This window comes from Hypomesus transpacificus, chromosome 5 (genome assembly GCF_021917145.1).
Source record: "Hypomesus transpacificus isolate Combined female chromosome 5, fHypTra1, whole genome shotgun sequence".
Taxonomy (NCBI): Eukaryota; Metazoa; Chordata; class Actinopteri; order Osmeriformes; family Osmeridae; genus Hypomesus; species Hypomesus transpacificus.
Window position 1 is genome coordinate 5,002,916 of NC_061064.1, and position 24,065 is coordinate 5,026,980.

General features: G+C 47.4%; 1 protein-coding gene across 1 annotated transcript in view; it reads left to right on the top strand.

The window, feature by feature from the left end:
* dscama (Down syndrome cell adhesion molecule a) overlaps positions 1–24,065 on the top strand; it is a 67,724-nt gene that overhangs the window by 29,374 nt on the left and 14,285 nt on the right. Inside the window, 5 exon segments of the mRNA XM_047020940.1 lie at positions 22,025–22,171; positions 22,326–22,604; positions 22,767–23,042; positions 23,729–23,877; positions 23,879–24,026. Coding sequence (XP_046876896.1) covers positions 22,025–22,171; positions 22,326–22,604; positions 22,767–23,042; positions 23,729–23,877; positions 23,879–24,026 — 999 coding nt within the window.

Sequence of the window (24,065 nt, forward strand, 5' to 3'; positions counted from 1 at the left end):
ATATGTGATCATCGGGAAGAGAACGGAGAGAGATGCGCTCGCGGGCAACAGTTTGACCCTGGCACAGCTCGTTTTCACATTCGACTGCTCTTATTATTCAAATATATTTATATATCCGCTCTAAGTGGAGACCCCCCCCCCCTCTCCTGTGCTGGGCTTCATCTCCATAAGACAGTAGCAGCTAGCTCGGCGCCTCGGGATACGAACAGATGGGAACGTTTAGCAACCTTACTGATCTACCCCCCACCCCCACCCCCAACCCACTTCCACATACACACTTCCACATCCCCATTTCCCCCACACCCCACCCCACTCCGCCGACTGTGCAGTTAACCTGTCACTTGTCGTGGCGAAAAAATCAAGGTGCCATATGCCTCCCCTCTCTGACCCCCGTCACCGCACCCGTAACCCCCCCCCCCCCCCCCCCCGCCGTCTCCTTCACAGTGACATAAAAGTCCCTTCCGTCTTTGAAACATAAGGATGCCCCCTCCCCCGTCCCCCTGCTCTGCCCCCCCCACCCCCCCTCTCTCTCCATCTATCACTCCCTGGCTGTCTCTCCCCGTCTCTCTCTCTTGCGACGGCTGCCGTTTGATACGACGCGTCGTTGAGATCAGACGCCCCCCACGCGTCGCTCTGCTTGCATAAAGACAGGAGTGTGTTAGCGCTGCACAACGCCACGCCGTCGGGAGGGGAGGGAGCCCAAACGACTTTTGATACCCGCCACGGTGAACGCTCTCATGTCTGAAAGCGCCAGACTTCTGTCATCCTGCGCTGGGTTATGTATCGTGCTTTTGACTAAACTTTGATATCGTTTGATTACCGTTTGATACCGTTTGATGCCGTCTGATAGAGGGGAATTCCCCTCCACTGGAGTAGATGGAGCGGAGCTTGTGTGGCCTCATCTCATTGGCTGTTCCCCTGATTCTGGAGCGGCTCAAATCTCCACGACACGGTGCTCCGGAACCATAGCGCTGGATCCGTGTGACCTACCGGACATGAACAAGTGTCCATCCTGTCTTTAGGACAGTTTGTCCTTGGCTGGAGGGCATCGCCCAGCAGGCATGGGTGGATTCATGGTTTGTTGTTATTGCCGTTGCTTTCATAAGGTCATCCCCACCACAGGGGGCAGCATATTCATTACAGCCACCCCATCGGGTCTGTTTCTCCCATGCAGTCTGTTTCTCTGCGGGCTTCTGTTTAAAGGTCACAGGGGACTCTTCAGTGGGTGACTCTCAGCCAGGCCTGTCACCAAGCCTGGCCTGTTACCGACCCTGGACAAGGAAGAACAACAAGGCAGAACAGCAGCAGTATCTGAATTGAACAATATTAGATCTATTCTGTTCATACAACTCCTGTGATGTATTTAGTTTGCCTGTTAAATAGGATTAACCTAGTTGATGTGGCTATCTGGTTTCACATACAGTGCCCTCCAAAAGTATTGGAACAGTGAGGCCAATTCCTTTATTTTTGCTGTAGACTGAAAACATTTGGGCTTGACATCAAACGATGAATGTGAAACCAGAGATCAACGTTTCAGCTTTCATTTCCAGGTATTTACATCAGGATCTGATGCACAAATTAGAAAATATCACCTTTTTGTTCGAACCCACCCATTTGTCACGTGAGCAAAAGTATTGGAACATGTGACTGACAGGTGTGTTTTGTTGCCCAGGTGTGTCCTATTACATACATTATTCAATCAATAAATACCACTGAATGTCTACACTCAGGTTCAGATTGGGTAAGATAGGTTTTGTCTATGCAGACTGTTGTAAAGGAAGAATTCGAGTGGCACTGTGTCGATCTGAATAGTCAAGGGATATGGTTTTAATACAATTTATTAGACTATACAATTACATATGATTTAAACAAAGTACTTTGTGATCCGTCTTGGCGAAGGGTGTGATAGCCACAAATCGTTCGCAAGAGTGATGATCAGCCAGCACACATGCACTGCCTTATATAAACTTAAGATCAAATGGCATTCTATATGGTCAATCAATCAATGAAACAAACTCTGTGATTGGCCAACTCAACTTGGTGACAGTTTGAAACAATACATCTCCTATGTGTCCCGAAGTTCTTTGATGTCACAGCTCTCTCCAGAGCAGTAGATAATAAAGCCACAGGGGTTGACCAGTCAAATGGTCAACTGTCCTTTGTGTGACCATCTTCAAACAATACTTTTAATTAACACAAACAATGAAACAGGACACAGTCCTTCTAGCCAAAGTTCAGAGCAACTGTCTCATTGACCCCTTACAGTAACCAGAGGACAGAAGGCCATATAAAATGCTTCACCCATCCCCCAGGGCAAGCTGCCCACAGAGCCATCAGCACCTCACATTCCTTTGAACTCGACTTAATTATCTTCCCTTCCTGTCTCTTACCAATGAACATAGAAGATTATAGATTTCATACACATACATCTATGCATATGACCAACATTTCCATTACATTTCCATTCTTTTTTTTTTTTTAAACAACACCATAATTCAAACAGTGCATTGAGAAAAATAAAAATCAACATCAAAATAAGTATGCAATGCAACTCAGTAAAAAACATCCATACCGAATACAAACATACACAAAGCAAATGTAGTCCCATCAATCTAAACATACCCTTATATTTAGAACATAAGAAGCAAACACATTAATATCTTCTTCTGTAAATCTGATTTCATACTATCATTCACATTGACCTCTTCTTCCATCTTCAGTTGGCTATAGGCAATCTTCTTTCAGGCAGTGTAGTCTAGTCGAACCAATTGCAAACGACGATCAAATTGCTCGCAGCAACTTTCAACGACACTGCACTTTGCGTACAGCTCGGAAATTTTCTTGGTACTACGCAGAACGCGCATCCTCTCCTTCCGTCTCCAGGCAAGGCGCACGCTCGCCATGGTTAGCGTGTATCCACGTTGCTCTCCCCTCGATCCTAACCGCCGGATTAGTCGTCAGGAGAATCTGGTATGGTACCAGGACTTGCGTTTCAGGTCCTTCACCACGATCCAGTCCCCTGGTATCAAATCATGCAGCGGTCCAGTCACCGGAAGAAGAATAACCTCCACCTGCCTGTGAATCTCACACAAAGTACACTACAAAGGGTTGCACAGTGATAGACAAGCACACTCACAAAGGTCAGTTAAAAAGTTAACTGACTTCTTGTCGTCCGACTTCATCTTCAAGATCCCATTTTCTCATTCAACTGAAGTAATTGACACAATGTTGACTCCTATCAACTCCAAAAATAACTTCCTTAACCAAGTGTGACCCATTATCATTATATATCCTCAAAGAAAAGAAAAATCTAATTGAAGAATAATCTAAATTACCAAAAGCTTGACCACTGAGCCCAAATCTGCCTGAAATGTCTAAAACTTCTTCCAACAACTTCTTCTATCAATCATCAACAATCATGAAACAGTATCACTTCTCCAAAATGTAACTCTAAAAAACTCCTATCAATAATCAAATAGTTTCTCTAACCTTAAACGTGAAGCTTAACGTGTTAAATTCCCTTTCCCATATTACTTGTTCCACATATGAGTCTAACAAAATGAATATGCATTCATTACAAATCCCCATGTATGTTAAAATTAATATATCACACAAACTGTAGAGGCATGATCTTTCCATGTGTTAACTGAGCAAAATCTCAAGATAAATGTGTTATGCAGACAATACAACCTCCATTTCATTCTCATATCCTTCCTTTTTCCAAAATGCATTTTCTTGTGGATTAGTCCAAATCTCCATTCCACCATTCCTTTCTCCATCCGTCTGCTGCATTCTGTAATTCTTGTTAAATATACTCAAACAAAACACAATTCTCACTCTGGGTTAAATACAGTCAAACATTTTCAACTTAGCAGTATTTCATCAAACCCCCACAATCTTACCACAGAGCCAAACTTCTGACACTAAAGTCATAAAACCCCCATAGTCACTTTCTGTTTGGATCAGTCAGTCATCAGTCAGTCATAAATTACTAAACGTCATCTCTTCCTCTCTAAGAAGCCTGCGCTTCCCTTAAAGAATCTGTGACAAATATTCTAACAAAGTCACACAACAATTTCTCGAAAGACTCCTGTAGACCCAAATTTGTTAAGTTAAGCTTATCAGAACATGGCAACACCATCTCAGCACTTCCTGTAAACATATGTCAACATCAAAAACATATTCTAGTTAGTTCATCATTGCTTGCAGGTAGTCTAGAAACTGCTCCAGCTAGTTTCAGCACTAGCATTTCTCTGTGAAATAATCATCATTGTTAGAGTGAACCCCACATTTGCATACAGCAAGTTGTTCTACAGGTGAAAATAAGAAACTCCCTGTTTCCATACCTTTCCCAAATTCATATGTAACACCAATGAAGTATTAACTATCAGATAATGTGTTTAACTCTTTTCCCTTTTATGAATTGACAAGCTTACACTGAAGCAACCAACTTTTGAACCAATCTTTAGAGAATCAAACTATTTTAGAAAACAACCAAATTAAGAATAACCTCAATTTTTAATCTCTTATTATCTTTTCTTAAAAATACTTTATGAACCGCTCAAATTACTACCTTTATATTTGAGATTCTCTTCTATTTTTCTGTATTTAAATTCACCAAATCAAATCTCTCTTTGTCCAAGACATTAGGAAAACCATCCACTACCCCAAATCAGAATTTAATCTGCATGATTCCAAAATGAAACATATATCTTAGCCAAACTTATACCCCCTGTATATTTCTACATAGGTTAGATAGGTAGAGCTTCATAACCTGCTTTGGCTGCAGTCCAAAACAGGCTAATTAGCACAAACCATCAAAACCACAATTTATCAGACATAATGAGTCTTCCCAAATCAATTCAAACCCAAAAGTTATAATAACCCTCTTCATGCATCAATACCACAATAAAACATCCTCATCACAGCCTAACTGTTCATCCCAAACCTTGTGACAGGCTCTGATAAAACACCCAAATAAAACTTAAAACCACATTACAATCAAACTCAAATAAAAGTACATTGTAATAATCTTCTCTTTCTCATTTCAAAACCAAATTACATCCAATACTCTAAATTTGCGTCTTTGTCAATTTCTCAAATTTACATCTGCGCATGCGTCATACGCTTCCCATACTGGATCTCAAATTTCAAGCTGTAATTCCTTTACTAGCCTGTACCCGCCGCCATCGCTGTTGAATCTGTCTGTAAATTTGTTAGCTACAAATGTCGCTACCACAGTTGCAAATTCAACTTCCTGGACTCTCCTCGGTCTCCGGACAGCAAAATGCACTTTCTCCACGTTTTCGTTGTTAGCCATTAGCTAGCTAACAAAGTCACAGCTTTGATCTTTTCCTCTCAGATCCCAAAGCTATCCCAACGATTTGTTAAAGACTTCGTTCAACAGGCTGGCCTAAAACGGAACTAAAATCATATCAACCTTTCTAATCACGTCTTCATAACCCTTTACATATTTCTTTAAACAACCATCACATCTGTGAACTTCCCACACAAATGAAAATAAAAACCATCAATTGCTTCCATGTCAATGGATATCTAGTACGCACATGTTACAATCAAACGTAGATATTACAGTAACCTCATTCACACAACACAAAACCGAAGCAACATTTCCAGATAAATTCAATACGTAGGCCTAAACAAAAAACATTCCTTTAACAACATAAACTGAAATTTCCGTTTGCACACACAAAAACTCTATAAACGTTTCAATAACCTTGGATTGTAATTCTTCGAATGAATATCGCTTTCGTTGCCAAAACTGGCCTTTAACAATTATCTGACCCAAGAACCGAAATTTAGCAGCGCCATAGCCTACTAATCCAATATCGAATCAAGCTCATAAGATAAACTCGGTCTGTACATGATTTCCAAATCAAAAGTATGCCAACTCACAATATTTTCTTAACTTTGACAAAGAAACAGAAACACACATGTGTTTCAAACCAATACATTTCTATTTTCAACGTCAAATTCTCTTTCAGATGAGTGTATTTTTTGTTTTCTCTTTTTTTTTTTTATCACTCATGATGTTGTGGGCCACTGCACGCAGAATGAGCCGCTAGACTCAAGCGCATGCGCCTCTTTTCAAATGGAGAATTCAGCCAAAGAATTAACATTAGCATTTTCAAAAACAGACTGTCTCCATCCTCAAAACAAATCAGACATTTGTAAATCTAACATCAAATATCGGTTAACACACTGTTGTAAAACAATATAACAAGTCAATCGTCACTCCTCTACCAACGATGTCATAACCGATAAACATCCATAAGAATCTGAAGAGAATATAACAAAGTCTCTCCCAAGTGTTTCATCTGTGTACGTGTGTCAACATAGTAGCCTTCGTCACCAGTTCGGACTTCAATTTACGGTCAAGAATTTGCGAGTTTGCCCCCAATTTCCAGAAAACTTTCAACAGTGATGACACATCTCCGTACATTCACGTCCATAATGCTCAAATACACCCAATCAAACCACACATTTTGTGCTCAACATAGATTGACCATTCCTATCCAATCGTGTTGGCCTAACTTTGTGTCTTCGACTTTCCTACATGTTTTCCCACCACATTTAAACATGTTCTGCATTCACTTTGATCAATCGTAACTCAGTGCTGTCCCTTGCCTATAACATTCTTAAACTCGTTCAGGGACTCAAACCCTTTTGTACCGGAGGGGACTTTAACTTCTCCTTCTTAGGGACTCAAACCCTTTTGTACCGGAGGGGACTTTAACTTCTCCTTCTTTTGAATAATAGGCAATAGTGCAATAGTGCAAGTCAAAGCACAAGCCGCAATCTTTGCGGGAATCCAAAGCAAATCTATAAACAAATTCCAGGATCCTGCTTTCTTGACTTATCTTAGACATCCGTCTGTCAGAAAACACTTCAGTCGTAAGACAAACGTCTGACCTCAGTTTCTTCTCGCTTAGCCAGCAAGACCTCATGCGCCTGCGCATCCACCCGCTAACCACTACGGGCTACAGATGAATACCCACCGCAAAGTTTGTCTGCGGAACAGCCATACAATTTGAATCGTGAATCTGTGTGGAAATAGATGCAAATTTCCCCACACTATCTGTTCTAATATCCATTTCTCTTTGACTCTACCTGCCTCCATCCAATTCTGAAAAGCCATCCAACCAAGCTACATCTATTATTTTCCAAATCGTGTAACAATTTCTCTCTGCACAAGCTTTTCATAATTTCACAACAAAATGAACCCACACTCCGAAATCCACATATATCAATCCATATTTGTATTTGCAATAAACTATCGTTACCATACTTTTGCTTCATGTAATCGATGTTTGGACAGGTTAATTCTGCCTCCAGACCAATCTTTAGCCCTATTCATTTTCGAATTACAATCCGTATTTGAACACATTGAACCAACAATAACCAACGAAGGAACATAAAGACACAATTACCCCCTTCCTTCCTTCCTTTCTTTTTTTTTTTTTTTTTTACTCTCAATTTCCGATTTCACAACTTGTCAATGAACATATACCCTTACCGAATAGCCTACAATCGTAAATTACAAACGTTCAAACCAAAATAAAAATAATTTAAAATTTTGATTTTTGTAATTTGTAGATATAGCTTTTACGTTGACACCATTAATTACTACCCATACTTCTTTTAACCTCAAAAAACATAACTTGCAAGTAAAACAAAAATGAACACGCGCGTTTACAAACTTCATAGGCCTATACCTACTTCCTAACTTCTTTTCTTTATCTTTTTTTTTTATTTTTAACTCAGCTGGTTACCGGTTCTCACAAGTATACTTTTCCACTTCTCTTCTGGACTTAGACATCATGTAGCGCCTTAGTAATAAATAAGAACTGTTATGACCACAATTGCCAATACAACTTCTCAAACTATCACCAATCCAACATATTCTAATCCTTAGGGTCTCCAAGAAACACATAACACGATATCACATGTGAATTTTTTCTCCCTCTGTGTTGTTTCGTCAAACACACGACCTCTATGTATGTCCGTCGACACACTCTGCAGATTTGTTTTTTACGACTCTCACGTAAAAGATAGGTTCAACAACCGTACCTCATTAATTCGTACGACTCACACGTACAGGACACTGTTCCTCAGACCACTGCCCAATTACTAACTTTTAACCGAATTATTGACAATAGCCTATAACCATATTTAGACAATTCAATATCACACAGTGACCAAAAAGAATATCTCACCTGTTTCTTTAAGACCCCGCGTCAGCAACAGCGCAACCAGTAAAACTCCCCCAGAATCGGCCCCGCTGTCTCCGAAAAATTTTGGAGGTTAAGGCAGCTGTTCCAGCCGGATTGATCAAATCGCCATCAGAGGGAGAAGTCTGTTAAACGCTGAGCAGACGAGGATCCCGAGTTCCGGCACCAAGTGTAAAGGAAGAATTCGAGTGGCACTGTGTCGATCTGAATAGTCAAGGGATATGGTTTTAATACAATTTATTAGACTATACAATTACATATGATTTAAACAAAGTACTTTGTGATCCGTCTTGGCGAAGGGTGTGATAGCCACAAATCGTTCGCAAGAGTGATGATCAGCCAGCACACATGCACTGCCTTATATAAACTTAAGATCAAATGGCATTCTATATGGTCAATCAATCAATGAAACAAACTCTGTGATTGGCCAACTCAACTTGGTGACAGTTTGAAACAATACATCTCCTATGTGTCCCGAAGTTCTTTGATGTCACAGCTCTCTCCAGAGCAGTAGATAATAAAGCCACAGGGGTTGACCAGTCAAATGGTCAACTGTCCTTTGTGTGACCATCTTCAAACAATACTTTTAATTAACACAAACAATGAAACAGGACACAGTCCTTCTAGCCAAAGTTCAGAGCAACTGTCTCATTGACCCCTTACAGTAACCAGAGGACAGAAGGCCATATAAAATGCTTCACCCATCCCCCAGGGCAAGCTGCCCACAGAGCCATCAGCACCTCACATTCCTTTGAACTCGACTTAATTATCTTCCCTTCCTGTCTCTTACCAATGAACATAGAAGATTATAGATTTCATACACATACATCTATGCATATGACCAACATTTCCATTACACTGTATTCAGAGGTGAAAACAACATGAAAACCAGAGCGCTGTCTTTGGGTGAAAAACAAGCAATTGTGAGTCTTAGAGAAGATGGAAAATCAATCAGAGCCATTGCAGAAACATTGGCCATAGCCAGTACAACCATTTGGAATGTCCTGAAGAAGAAGAAAACTACTGGTGTACTAAGTAACAGACGTCGAACAGGTAGACCAAGGAAAACATCCGCAGTTGATGACAGAAACATTGTGAGAGCTGTAAAGAAAGACCCTAAAACAACTGTTAGTGAGATCAGCAACAACCTCCAGATGGCAGGAGTGAAGGTATCACTATCTACTGTTCGCAGAAGACTTCATGAACAAAAGTACAAGGGCTACACCAGAAGATGCAAACCACTCATTAGCAAGAAGAATAGGAAGGCCAGGCTGGAATTTGCCAAAAAGTACAGAGATGAACCTCAAAAATTCTGGGACAAAGTTTTATGGACTGATGAGACAAAGATTAACTTTTACCAAAGTGATGGAAAGGTTAAAGTTTGGAGAAAGAAAGGAACTGCTCATGATCCCAAACACACAAGCTCATCTGTGAAACACGGTGGAGGTAATGTCATGGCTTGGGCTTGCATGGCTTCTTCTGGGACGGGCTCATTAATCTTCATTGAGGATGTAACACATGATGGCAGCAGCAAAATGAACTCGGAAGTCTACAGAAACATTTTGTCTGCCAATTTAAGGAAAGATGCAACCAAACTGATTGGCAGAGCCTTCATCATGCAGCAAGATAACGACCCAAAACACACTGCCAAAACAACAAAGGAGTTCATCAGGGGCAAGAAATGGAAGGTATTAGACTGGCCAAGTCAATCTCCAGACTTAAACCCTATAGAGCATGCATTTTACCTGCTTAAGAGGAGACTGAAGGGAGGAACCCCACAAAACAAACAACAACTGAAAGAGGCTGCAGTGAAAGCCTGGGAAAGCATCAAAAAGGAAGAATGCAAAAGTTTGGTGACGTCAATGGGTCACAGACTTGCTGCAGTTATTGAAAGCAAAGGATTTGCAACTAAATATTAAGTCTTATTCACTTAAATATGTTTTAAGTATATCTGTTCCAATACTTTTGATCACATGACAAATGGGTGGATTCAAACAAAATGTGATATTTTCTTAGTTGTGCATCAGATCCTGATGTAAATACCTGGAAATAAAAGCTGAAACGTTGATCTCTGGTCTCACGTTCATTATTTGATGTCAAGCCCAAATGTTTTCAGTCTACAGCAAAAATAAAGGAATTCGCCTCACTGTTCCAATACTTTTGGAGGGCACTGTACATAGATTTGAATGCTTTTATTCTATCTGATAGAGAACCGTCTTTTTGGGGGGGGATCTAACATTGATAACCTGTCGTTCAGTTGTAGTGTAGTATGTGAGTGTATGTCGGTGTGAATAAGCCAGTGTCTGGCAAAAACAGCTCACTGAGGTTGTTAGCACTGAGCTCTGACAGTCCAATCCAGCACACACATACTCTAAAGACAGGCTCTTTTGTTTTTTGTTTTTTTTCCCTCCCTTTCTTCTGCAGAGGAAAAGAGAGGGCGCATCTCTCCGTGCAGTAACCCACTGACACCTCCCTCTGATCTGCCTCCTGGTTCCTACTAAGTCCCCCCCCCCCCTCCTTCCTCTCCTCTCTCTCCATCCTTTCTCTCCCCTCCTCCCCCTCCCCTACACCCTCGCTCTCTCCCCATGCTCATGTCATCGCCTGAGAGTCACTCTCCTGGTTGCCACAGTAACCAGCTCACCTCTCTCTTTCTCTCTCCAGTCATAGTGCACCTAAAGAGAAGAATATGTCTGCTGGTGAGGAGAGGGAGGTGGGGGAGGCAGAGAGGGAAGGGGGGGGGAGGTAGAGAGGGAAGGGAGGGAGGTAGAGAGGGAAGGGAGGGAGGTAGAGAGGGGGGGAACGACGAGCAGACAACCCCCCCCATCCCTCCACAAAAAACAGAGAGAGAGAGACATGTTTCCGAAATGGCAAAATGCTGTTTCACATTTCTGTCTTCTGTTTTTCTCCGGTGCCTCTCTGAATTCCCTCAGAACAGCCACAGCTGTCAGCAGGTGTGTGAGACACACGCAGAGAAAGACAGAGAGAGAGAGAGAAACAGAGAAGGGAAAGAAAAGGAGAGAACAGAGGGAAATATAGTGAGAGAAACAGATGGAGAGAAAGAGAAGGAGAGAGAGAGAAGTCAAAACAGAGACAGAAGCAGAGTGAGGTAGAGGAAGAGAAGGAGAGAGGGCAATATATTACAGTGGAGAGAATGAGATAGACAGACATGGTGAGTTGCAAGCGAGATATGAAAAGAAGGTGTGTGTGTGTGTTGGGGGGGAGGAGGAGGAGGGTGGGGGGCTCCCTGACGTGACAACCTTGCTTTTTTCAAATTGTGCAAGCCTCACAAGACAGTCACATTCTCTTCCAATCACCCCCCTGTCCAATCCCCACCACTCTCCACCTGCTCCACCTAGCTCCCCCTCCCTTCCTCTCTTTCTTCCTCCCTCCCCACTCTCTGTATCCAACCCTGTCCCCTGTGTGTGTGTGTGTGTGTGTATGTGTGTATGTGTGTGTGTGTGTGTGTAAAAAGGGAGGGGGTGGCTATTTGCCCGCTCTGTGCGACTGCAGAAGCAGTGCTGCAGGCTGTCTTCTCTACAGCAAAAGGCAGAGGGGTGGCACCTGGGTTCTCTCTCCCCTCCTCTCTGCCCAGGGCCCTCTACCACGCTCGCCCCACGCCAATCACACCCTCCTTACCTCCTAATTACCCCGGACACAACAGCCACTGGTACGCCAATCAGAAATAAAACGCAATATAAATCAATTACGTTCATTTTGACGTTATTGCTCGTTCTTTTTTTTTTCTCTCGCTATGTACAAGGGAAGGCTGGGGTAGGGGCCATGCTAAATGCTCCCCTGAGGATTGTGGTAATTTAGAGCAATATGGTAATTGGGGTGTGGATGGCTGTTTCTCTGTGTACTGTCTGGGTAGAGATCTAGATGATGCTTGTTTCTGGATTGTTTGATTATAGGATGCAATCAACAAACACAATAAATAAATCTGGATAAATAAAATAATTACCATCATTGTAACATAGTAACATTGTAAATCTAGACAAGTTCAGTTCTGGACTGTAATGGATTTGCTTACCGCGAGGCAGGCTGGAGGAGGCAGACAGAATGAAGGAGGCAGACAGAATGGAGGAAGAAGGCAGCGGAAGCAGGGAGGCAGGAGGAGGTGAGGCAGGGGGAGACAGGCAGGTAGGGGAGAGAGGAGAGGCAGGCAAAGGCAGGCAGGCAGAGAGAGGCAGGCAGGCAGAGAGAGGCAGGCGGGGGGGCAGCCCATCACTAATTGCCGTGTGTGATTTACAGCAGCCAGGGACAGAGGAGGAACACAGGCAGACACAATGACTGAGAGAGCAGCTGCTTCAACCAATATTTACCTAACCCCTCAGTGGGCCTTTCGGGGATTCGTTTGAGTGGGACCCAGCACAGGGCAGTGCCAGGCTCCCTGGACGGAGAGAAAGGGCTGCTGGGCTGGGGCCATCACCCCACACACTGGGGCTGTGTGCCGCGCACAACGACCAGGCCCTGCAGCGCCGCGCCACCAGATCTCTGCCTGGTTATTACAGCGATTGGCAGGATCTTAAGGAGCTATTCGGGGGTTTAGGATTCAGCTGTTATTTTGGGCATCGTAAGTGGCAGAGGACTCAGCCAAGCCTGGGAAATCTGGGTGTCAGCTTTGACACACGTCTCCATCTGAACTGATTGGCTGTCTGCTCCTCTCCCCCAGCCTGGTGATTGGAGACAACTCAGGGTCTTTGCACCCTCCGCCTAATTATTCACACCTCAGAGTCATTAGCTCCAGGAGGTGTCGGCAGTCAGAGATCAGCTCCCCCCGTGCGTCCTTCTGATTCGCTCTCGTCTTCACTGTCAAAAGGACTGGCCCTGAGAATATGGCTGGGGGTTGATCCGGCCCAAACGAAGCGTTGGACGGCGTTAATCAACGCCAGGAATGAGATCTGGTCTGATGGTGTGAATGGTGCAGCCCAGCCCTGCCACACAGGCTGTAACCACACTGCTGTGGACGCTCACGGCTCTCTAAGCTCACTGTGCCGGCGGCTCTACCCTGGTGTCTTCATAGTTTTTGGCGGGGATGTCGGTGTGGCTGTGTGACTGCAGGTGAAGTGGCAGGGAGTGTTAGCAGGGAGACTGAGGAGAAAAAAAAAAACTGAATAAAATCAAATAAATAAACCCCCTGAGAGTTGCAGTGGAGGTCTGTCTCTGCTGTAACGTTGATTGATATTCCTCAGGTGAAGCGGCTAGCCAGCCTGGCCACCATAGGCTAACATCCCTCCACCGGGGGGCGGGGAGAGAGGGGGGGGGGGGGGGGGGTGGGGGGACAGGAAGGAGAGGGGGAGAGGGGGGGGAGCAGAGACGGAGAGACGTGGGGATAGGGAGAAAAAGCAAGGTGTCGGGAGGAATAGAGAGGGAGGTGGAAGCCGCCCATTTTGTGTGTAGACGCACACCGCAGGAGGATGGGATTCATGTGGGTCACCCCCTGGAGGCGTGTGTGTGTGTGTGACCTCCGTGGTGGCGGGACATCAATCTGAGGCCGGACTAATGAATGAGCCTAGGCCTGGGTGAACATGCGCCCTGACCTTGCGTCCCAGCTGTTCCCATGGCAACACAGGGGCCACCTTTTCCTGGAGAGTGGCCCAGCCGTTCCGCCCCTGCAGGCGCTGTGGGGTGGCCCGCCCTGGACTGCAGGGACTGGGTAGTGTTGTTGATCTCAACCATGTTTTATGGAGGGGTGTTCAGCCACATGACATGGAGGCTTCACTAGCACCAACACACACAGGCACACAAAGAACACACACACACACTGGTAAACACTAGCAATCTGAGGTAGAGACACTTAGAGGTCACAAGCCTCTCTCATAAAATCGTTGTCTTGTTTAACTGTGTGGGCAGAGGCAGCTGTTCATATCAAATATCTCTAGGTTTAATAAGCCAGATCATGTACTCTTATGAGCCACACATCAGTGAGGGAGGGAGAGAATGATGAGATGTACTTATGTTCTCTCTCTCTCTCTTCGTTTTTCTCTTTACGTCACCCTCTCTCTTTCCCTCCTTGTCTTTCGCCCTCTCTCCCTCCCCAGTCCCACAACTTCTGTCCCCTCCTCTATTTCTCCCTTAATCTCCAACCCCCCCCCCCCTCACTCTCTCTCTCTCTCTTTCTCTCTCTCTCTCTCTCTCTCTCTCTCTCTCTCTCTCTCTCTCTCTCTCTCTCTCTCTCTCTCTCTCTCTCGCGTCTCTCAGGTCGGGCTCCTGAATATTTAATGTTGCTGAATTACAGAGGCCCTCAACCGTAATGAAGGGAAAATCAGACAATTAAAGCAGAAGGGCTCTGGCTTTGAGTCTCCCCTCTCCCAGAGGAGGCAGAGATTATTTAAAGTGGCACACTGTTTGATTATCTAATCCTCCCCTTGCCCCTTCTGTTTTACTTACCGAGCCAGACTGCCTGCTCGGCTCTGCTCTGTAAATGACCATGAAATACCAATGAACACTCCATTTAAGACGAGGGGGGGGGTGGGTGGGTTGGGGAAGGAAGGTGTGGTGGGAGCTAGGGGTGAGACGTCCAGGGTCTCGACTTGGCACTTTAGTTCGTTTTTTCTTCTTTCCTCCCCTCAGATTTCGATGATGAGACTCGTTCTGCTTCTGCTCTCTCTCTCTCTCTCTCTCTCTCTCTCTCTTCTCTCTCTCTCTCTCTCTCTCTCTCTCTCTCTCTCTCTCTCTCTCTCTCTCTCTCTCTCTCTCCCGCTCTCCACTCTCTGGACACTTTCTCATTCTTGCGCATTCCCTTTTTCTCTCTGCCCCTCTGCCCCTCTCCTCTCTCTTCTCTCTGTCTCCGTTTCTCTCTCTCTTCCTCCATCTTTTCCTCTTTGATGACTACTCTACTGACGTCCAGAGGTGAACCCGGGGTATGGGGCTTGTTTCATCGAAACCCTCTCTGAGTGAGAGACAGAGAGAGAGGCGGGGAGCATTCCCCCTCTGAATCACAGGGAACGGAGAGCTAGAAAGATGGAAGGAGGGAATCAAAGAGAAGAGATGAAATCACTCCGCAGGGAAAGCGAGACGAAAAAATAGCTCTTCTCTCCTTCTCTCGCTCTCGCTTGCTCTCTCCTTCTCTCTCTCTCTCTCTCTCTCTCTCTCTCTCTCTCTCTCTCTCTCTCTCTCTCTCTCTCTCTCTCTCTGTTTCTCTCGCTGTGTTCTTTACCCAACGTGGCCGCGTCGCCTTCCCGTTAGCTGTCAGGGAGCGACGCACGAGCTGTTACCGATGGTAACTGATAGTGACGGTGACCCGGCGAGTTGGCCGCGTGCTCGCGCCATGCTACAGAGGGCCCAGTGACGGGGGCCAGCTGAAGGACGACGCCCGCTGAATATTCATGAGGGTACAGCTGAGACTCAACACTGGGCCATTTAGTGTCGGCCAGGGAGAGGCCAATGATAGCATTGTAAACTCAGAGCCATCAGGGGCTTAATGACTTGAGTCTAACAGTGGCCAATTAAGACACACGCTCGCACGCAAACACACACTCGCCGCAGCCCCCCGACGGCCTCTCATTCATTGGGGAGGAAATATAGGTTGAAACGAGGCTGTGTTCGGTCGGTTTAGACGTGGTGGTGTGTGTGTGTGTGTGTATCTTTGTCCAAGTGTTAAATGAGCGAAGGGCGCTTCGCTTGGTTGAAACAGTAGGCTGACCATTATCTCTGTGTCTTTGTGTACGAGTCACAGAGGGTCAGAGGTTTGATTTGACACAACGTAGTGTTCCAGTCAGAAACACTGCGCGGCAATGCTCGTCCTGTGAATCCATCGAGGATGTCTTCGTATCCACAGACCGTGTGCGTTCTGTAGAAGAAGAGCAAGAAGCAAGACCTTCATGATACCTTCATCAATGATGATGGCTCTGAGCATTCTGCCTGCAGAAAAAGGCTCACACACACACACACACTCCCAGGGCATGACTAGTGTGCGAAAATATAGTTTTAGGCACATCTGTGTCAACACTGCTTACACAAATGATCTGGTTTTTATTATTAACAATACTGGCCCCTCTATACCCGCTCCTACCGCTGCACCATACATGAGTCCTTCAAATCAGCAAACATGGTTCTTCCCCCCAAAAAGCCAATTTTAATCAAACATGCTTGGCTGTGACGGGAGAGAGCAGGACTCCAGTCGGGAGCCGCGGGGCTTCGTTATTGACCGCTCTCCGTCCTCCTCTCATGGAAAGCAGGCTGGAGCGGGGCGCACGGTGCGTCACGGAGCGGGCGGCGTGTTCGCTCGGGCTGAAGATGACATCTTCATCCCTGCGGGCGCAGGAGAGCGTTAGCCCCGGGACTAGTGTACTACTGCTTAATGAGAAGAGGGATGCTGCCTCCGATTAGCTTAATGAATCAAAACTGCTACCCACTCGTGTCTTTACGAGCGCTGTTGTAGCTATCGGGCACATGATAGCACATGATAGCACATGATAGCACATGATAGCACATGATAGCACATGATAGCACATGATGCTACCTAAAGTCTGGCCAAGGTGGCTCTGTGATGAGGGGCTTCAACTTGTGTGTGTGTGTGTGTGTGTGCATTATCACCTACTTGAACAGTGTGCAGAATATTGCTTGCTAAGGTGGGAGGGCAGTTGGGGGTGGGTGGGTGTTGGGGGGGGATTGTTGCCTTGACAACAACAGCAGCTGTCAGCAGCTTCCTGTAATGGTGACAAATGGGGCTTATTAGAGCGGGTGAGTCATTTCGTGGGACCCCCCCCTGGCCTGCCGCGCAGATCCTCATCGTAGGACGGTCACATGGGGAAGCCGACAGACTCCGACTGCACCCGCTCCTCATTCCCCCTCCCTCCCCCCGGCTCCAGCTCCTGCAGGACTTTACCCACACGGCATAGCCACCTTAGGGCTCCTGTCCAAGAGGCTCTGCGTCCGTGTGGCATGGGGAGATTCAGAAGCCGTTGTTCTAGTGTGCTTCACACGGTGGGCGCAGCTCCTGCTCCACTCTGATCTTCCTTCCTTCTCCGTCTGCGAGGTAACGTCCTGTCAGCTGACTGTGGGCCTTCGCCACTCCTGCTGTGGGAAGGGCGAGACCTAGATTTGTACTTTTCACACAGTGGAGGATAAACACGAGAAGAAAAAAAGTCTTTCAGAAGTGGAAGGAAAACACGATAATGATGCAGTTCCTGTCTTTTCGTACATCATACCTAGGCTCTGCACAGCAGGGGATAAGCACACAAACACACACATGCGTACACACGCCCATGCCCGCACAGACACCCCCTCGCACACACACACACACACTCACAGTGAAGAGGCAGTATTAATTATAGATGCAGATAGCTGCAGGTGGGCCTGTGCGCTACTGCTGGTGTCAGGGAGGGTGACATAGGAGTGGCCAAGGTTACAGTGACAGTAATAACCTTTGTCTCTAGGGGCCTGACTCCTCCACACACACACGCACATGCTGTACACACACTAACCCACACACGCACACACACACACACGGAAGAACAGGCCGCCTTTCAGGACACGGTATGTGGCCTGCGAGGAGATCCGTAATGATGATAAAGAGATTCTCTTTAGCTGTAATGTGGAACTTTGGCACTATGCAGAAACAAAGAGTTCATCAAGTCTTTTAACGGTTGATAGGCGATTAAGCGGCAGCGAGTACATGGTCTGGGGTATGGCCATGCGTTGATACGTACTCAGAGAGAGGGAGAGAGAGAGAGAGAGGGGAAAAGAGAGTAAGAGGGGGAGGGGGGGAGAGAGGAGGGCTGGGAGGTCAGAGTCTTCAGGCGCCTGTTGGGATCTGTCAAACAGACACGGCTGACATTTTCTTTGATAATTGCTCTGCCCAGCCATGATCTGAATTAGCATATGAAAGTTCTATCTTCCTTCTATCACTGGGTATAGGGGTGTATGCTAATTTGTAAGTCATTTCAGATGACAGAGAGTGCTTGTATCCCTGAGGTGCTCGCTCTGTCTCTCTCATTCTCTCTCTCTCTCTCTCTCTCTCTCTCTCTCTCTCTCTCTCTCTCTCTCTCTTTCTCTCTCTCTCTCTCTCTCTCTCTCTCTCTCTCTCTCTCCCTCTCTCTCGCGCTCTCTCTCTCTCCCTCCCTCTCTCTCTCTCTCTCTCTCTCTCTCTCTCTCTCATTCTCTTTCTCTCTTCTCGTCTCTCTATGCATGACTATCAGAGTGGAATCAGTAAAAGACTATGGAGAACGGCACCTTTACTCCTCAGTCAGGGGAGGGGCGGGGACACAATGTGGGCAGATGGCCAATCAGCAAGCACAGGTCATCCAGGTGACAAGGCCAGGGGCGTCACCAAGATTTTTCAAAAGAATGGTTAGTCTTTCCTTTTGTTCGGATCTTTGCGGGTTTATTGACGCAAGCCTCTCCACCAGGACAGAATGTACCCAAGCTCCAGCTAGCCAGGCCCACTCAGAGCACACAGCGACAATAGCTTAGCTATGTAAGAATATGGCGGAAATTAGGTCTTTTGTTATCGCTGCCATTCATGATTTCGGCAAGAATTGAAGTTTCAGCAGAATAGAAGGTGAACCTCGATATTCCCGTGAATAGAGAGTCTATTTGGAAAAGCGCGGTGCGGCTTGTGGGAGGACTCATTGAATCTATTGAGTGGAGAGTCACAGAGAGAGGCTTGTGCCGGCAGGACAGGCCCATGCCAAGCACCTGGGCAGAGGAAGGGAGGAGGAGGGTGGGCAGGCAGGCAGGCATGCCACCTGGGGTGAAGTGATGCCACTTTCCTCCGTATCCCGCAGACACGCGGGCGCTCGTACACACTCGGACACACACACTCAAACATGGACAGACGTCAATACCTACATACGCAGATGTACATGCAGGACACACACACACACAGCTCCGTGGGCTCTCACAGAGGTCTGACAGAGATCTCTCTATCTCTCTCTCTCTCTCTCTCTCTCTCTCTCTCTCTCTCTCTCTCTCTCTCTCTTTCTCTCTCTCTCAGGCCTCCTCTGTGTTAGTATGCAGCGGATGAGTGGAGGAGAGCAGGGGAAAGTGTGCTGGAGCGGCTGAAATCGTTATTATTGACCAGTCCTCTACAGACACACATTCACACTCTCACACACACGCACGCACACACACACACAGACACACAGGCAGACACACACCCACACAGACACGCACGCACGTATGTAATGACATACAAATGCATGCTCTACAATGAATGCACACACACCACGTCATGTGACCCGATATCTGCGGCATGCTATACACTAAACGCCAGAGCCTGGAGTCTGGGAGACGGGTAGAGAGACGGAGGGACGGGGGGGAGGGAGGGGCGGAGAGGGAGGGCGACGGGAGCGTCGAAGGCGTGGCATCTTTCAACAGAGCCGGTGCAGTGCCCCTGTGCATTATGGGATAGACCATCTGAGGAGGTCGCAGATGCAGCAAGCTGAAGGGACTATGTTATTAATAAGAGTGTGATGGAGGGACAGAGGGAGGGGGATTCAAGGATTGATGTGTTGAGAGAAAGGCGGGCGTGGATGGAGAGAAAGGTTTTCACACCGGATTTCATACATCATTTACAGTAAAGACATCCTTTGAAATGCAGTGACTGGTACTGTGGCAGGATGTATGGAATACATATCGAAAGTGCTAGAAGGACAGATACCAGACAGGGACACATGTTCCTCACCAGGAAGCTCAATCCAGCCAAGTTCGAGGAATGTGCTTCCAGTGCAACATTGGGGACTGATTCAATAAACATCAATCTACTGGCTCTATGTATGTGTAATGGACTGTGTGAATGACGGTGTAAGAGATCCTGTCTTTGTATGTGTGTTTGTCTCTCTGTACTGCATGTGTGTGTGTGTGTGTCTGCCTATACTGCATGTGTTTGTGGAAGTGTGTGTGTGTATGTGTGTCTAGCCATCTCCTAGCCCCCGTGCCATTTTAACATGCTTTGGAAGCGCAAGCGCACACTGCCTCCATCTCTCCCCTTTTGTCACGGCTGACAGGCAGTCTGTTTTAATGAAGGCTCCTCTCATTCATACGGCTGGGGAACCAAATCTTGTCAACTTTTGAAGCCTCCCAGGGTGCCAGGCAGGGTTCAGGGAGAAGCATGGAGAGGGAAGAGGAGGAGAGAGAGGCAGGAGAACCTGATGACTTTCTTCCCCTTTGATATGTTTTTTTTGTTGTGATACCTGTGTATTCTCATGAAAAGGAAGAGTTGTACCCCGGCCTGTCTCACTCAGACCGTGACATGCTGCCTTTAACGTGATAAACGGAAGGGGTTAAAAGATGAAACAGCTTGTGAAATTCTTTTGATCATTTCATTTGGGTGGAGAGCTCAAATCAATCAGGTGGATGGGCTCGACTGTTTTATGACGTTGTTGAGATTGAACTCGTAGACAAACAGCACAGCACAGTACAGTAAACGTACATACCCACTCTCTCTATTCTCCTTTCTTTTACCAGTGGTTGCCTGTCACACACAACTGCATGTAGACCACAAGCAGAAACCCCTTCAGGATATCAAATCCACGGTCTCTCATTTCTAACTAGGTCAACCCTCGCTCACAATAGCTGCATCCTCACCCCCCCCCCCCCCCCCCCTCCATCCCTCCACCCCCACTCTCTCCCTCCTTCTCTCTCTCTTTCTCACCCTCTTTATTTCATCCCTTCCTTCAATCCAGTGTAAAACACCACAAGGTTAAATCAATATTGTTTTAATAAAACATCAAGGACTTGGACTTGGCTGATTTGACGTGGTTCGACTCATTACTCACACAGTACACAGATCCACCCAGTGTTTCTTACAGTCTAACAGGATATGACATCCAAACACAAAGACATTGATTTGGAACGCACTGACGCGCAGGAAGGTCATGTCCTAAATGGGATGGACACCATCAACAGTAGCTCACACAGAGACGTCACCCACCCCAGCAACGGCGTGTGTTAGCATGTATTAGAGCTGCTCCCGGAAAATCTCTTCCGTCCATAGCACCAATTCCAGAACATTCCAGGCCTTTTCCCCCAAATAGTCTCCTCCATCATCCGTGAGACAGGAATACCCTCTTGGCCACAGTCACAGCAGACTTCCCTCCTTCTAAACGTGGACGGCGTCTCTCCACTCTCCCCGCGCTCCCGGAAATTAGCATGACATTAGCATGATATTAGCACGGACGACCTATGCCGCGGAGCTGTATCAAAGCGTTCTGTGATCCTTTGGCTTTCTCTGCTTTAGTCTGAGAGGGATGGAGAGACGGAGGGGGGGGGGGGAGATAGAGAGAATAAGAGAGGGCTGAAAGTCTTTCCCCTGAGACGAGCGGGCGAGCGGCATAGATAGTGAGAGAGAGGGAGCGCCAGAGAGAGAGGGAGAGGGAGAGAGAGAGAGAGAGAGAGAGAGAGAGAGAGAGAGAGAGAGAGAGAGAGAGAGAGAGAGAGAGAGAGAGAGAGAGAGAGTAATGTGATGGATAATAATGTGCTATGTTGCCACAGCGCCGACAACATCAAGCCTTGTCTCGGTTCCTCAGAGCTACCCTGAGCAGATGTTTGGTCTCCAAGGTGGAGCTCACAGTCTCACAGTTGCAGCACTTATAAGACCGCTTTCACTTCACAACTACACTCTACTCTGTGCAGACGTACCTCTTTTGGAACAACCACACCATGCCTAAGAATCCACAGGTTCTGGGATGAATACAATAATCCTACGCATGATAATGACACCTAAACTGCATCATGGGGCCTATACGTCATTGTAAGTTGGCGTGGGAGCACAAACGAGCCCGGTTGACTGACGGTGGGCCTTGTCTTTTCCCGCTTGTGTGTTTCAGTGTCGCGGTTTCTCATCACATCCACGGGAGCCCTGTACATCCTGGACGTGCAGATTGAGGACGGCCTGTACAACTACCGGTGCATGACGCGCCACCGCTACACCGGGGAGACGCGGCAGAGCAACAGCGCTCGGCTCTTTGTCTCCGGTGAGGACCACGTACACGCCTGGCCGCCTGGCTTCCGGCAGCAGTTACAGCAGCGCAACAGGACCGTCGCGTTTGAACGCGAATCGGCTTTCTGGCGCGCGAGCATCATCCTGCGACGCCTCTCACCTCCCTCTCTGTCTTTTTTGTCTCCCAGACCCCACGAACTCGGCGCCCAACATCCTGGACGGCTTTGAGCGTCGCGAGGTCATGGCGTCTCACCGGGTGGAGCTGCCGTGCAAGGCGTCCGGTCACCCGGCGCCCAAGTACCGCTGGCTGAAGGACAACCGGCCTCTGGAGCCCGACACGCGCTTCCGCCAGAGCCTCACGGGCCTGCTGATCGAGCGAGCCCAGCCCAGCGACACGGGCGGCTACGTGTGCGAGGTGTGGAACAGCTACGGCAACGCTGAGGTGGTGGGCCGGCTGCTGGTCAAAGGTCAGTGTCCCGGGGGAACCATGGGAGTTGGAGTTTGGTTTCATGAGGGCGTGTGTGTAATTATTGGCATTACAAGTATCTGGTGGTGACACCTGGTTATCACAAGATATTATGTCAAGGGGAACCAACGTAACATCTTTGCGTGATGGATCCGACCCCCAGAGCCCTTGAAGGCGGTGGTGAGCCCCAGGAAGGTGAAAGGCAGCGTGGGTAGCCAGGTGTCCTTGTCCTGCAGCGTGACTGGCTCGGAGGAGTACGAGCTCTCCTGGTACCGCAACGGAGAGCTCATCTACCCTGGGAACAGCGTCCGCATGACGGGGGACAACCGGGAGAACCTGGTGATGGCGGGCATGGCCAAGAGCGACGGCGGGGCCTACCAATGCTTCGCCAGGAACGGCAAGATGTCCGCCCAGGACTTTGTCCAGGTCATCCTGGAAGGTCAGTCGTCCGCCCGTGAGGGGGAACCAATAAAGGTGTCGGAGATTGAGAAGAGGCTCGTTCAGAGCACACAGTGCACGGACGTAGGGCATGACCGGTTTTGGAGTGTGTTTGCTTTACTGTGTTCTCAATGTTGCTTGTGCTGACTCGCCCGCAAACAGTCCATTGATCAGTGTTTCGTGTGTGTGTGTGTGTGTGCTAATGAGACTTGCAGTAAAGCCTTGGCCCAGCCCCTATTATTAGATTATCTGAACAAGGCTTGCATAAGCTGGCATAGCCGGAGCTCGGTTGCTGCGGCAACTGCCTCCCGTGTCCATGGACCAGTATAAAGAGGGTATTGATAATCTATAATGATGTGGAGGAGGATGGGGATGGGAAGGAACAGGAAGAAGAAACCATTCCAACGCGTCTCTCTATGTTTCTTCTCATAGTGTAGGGACCTGCTCTGTGTTCATAGGATCATTCGACATGAACGGGGCCTAGTTTGTGCCCAGAGTGGTTCCATGGTGCATGCGAGAGTGTCTGGTGTTTGTATGGCTGCACGACTATTGTTTCTCTGCAGAAACTGTCCACAACCGTGTCTCCATGCACTAATAACAGACCAACGTCGATATTGACATTGCGACGTGACAGTTTCGCAATACCAGCCTCTCATCGGGTGTCTCTCCTGTTCCCCTTCTCCACAGACGGCACTCCCAAGATCCTCTCCTCCTTCAGCGAGAAGGTCTTCAACATCAACGAGTTTGTGTCGCTGGCGTGCACCGTGAAGGGCACGCCGGAGCCGCGCGTCGTGTGGCTGCTGGACGACGAGCCGGTGACCCGCGACAGCCGCCACCCGCATCTCCCACTTCACCAACGCCGAGGGCCACGTCATCAGCCACCTGAACATCAGCCACACTCACGTGCCGGACGGAGGGGTCTACCGCTGCACCTGCAACAATTCGGCCGGGGCAGTTTCCTACCAGGCGCGAATAAACGTAAGAGGTGCTTGTCAGACCAGCTCCTCCAAAACCATACACACAT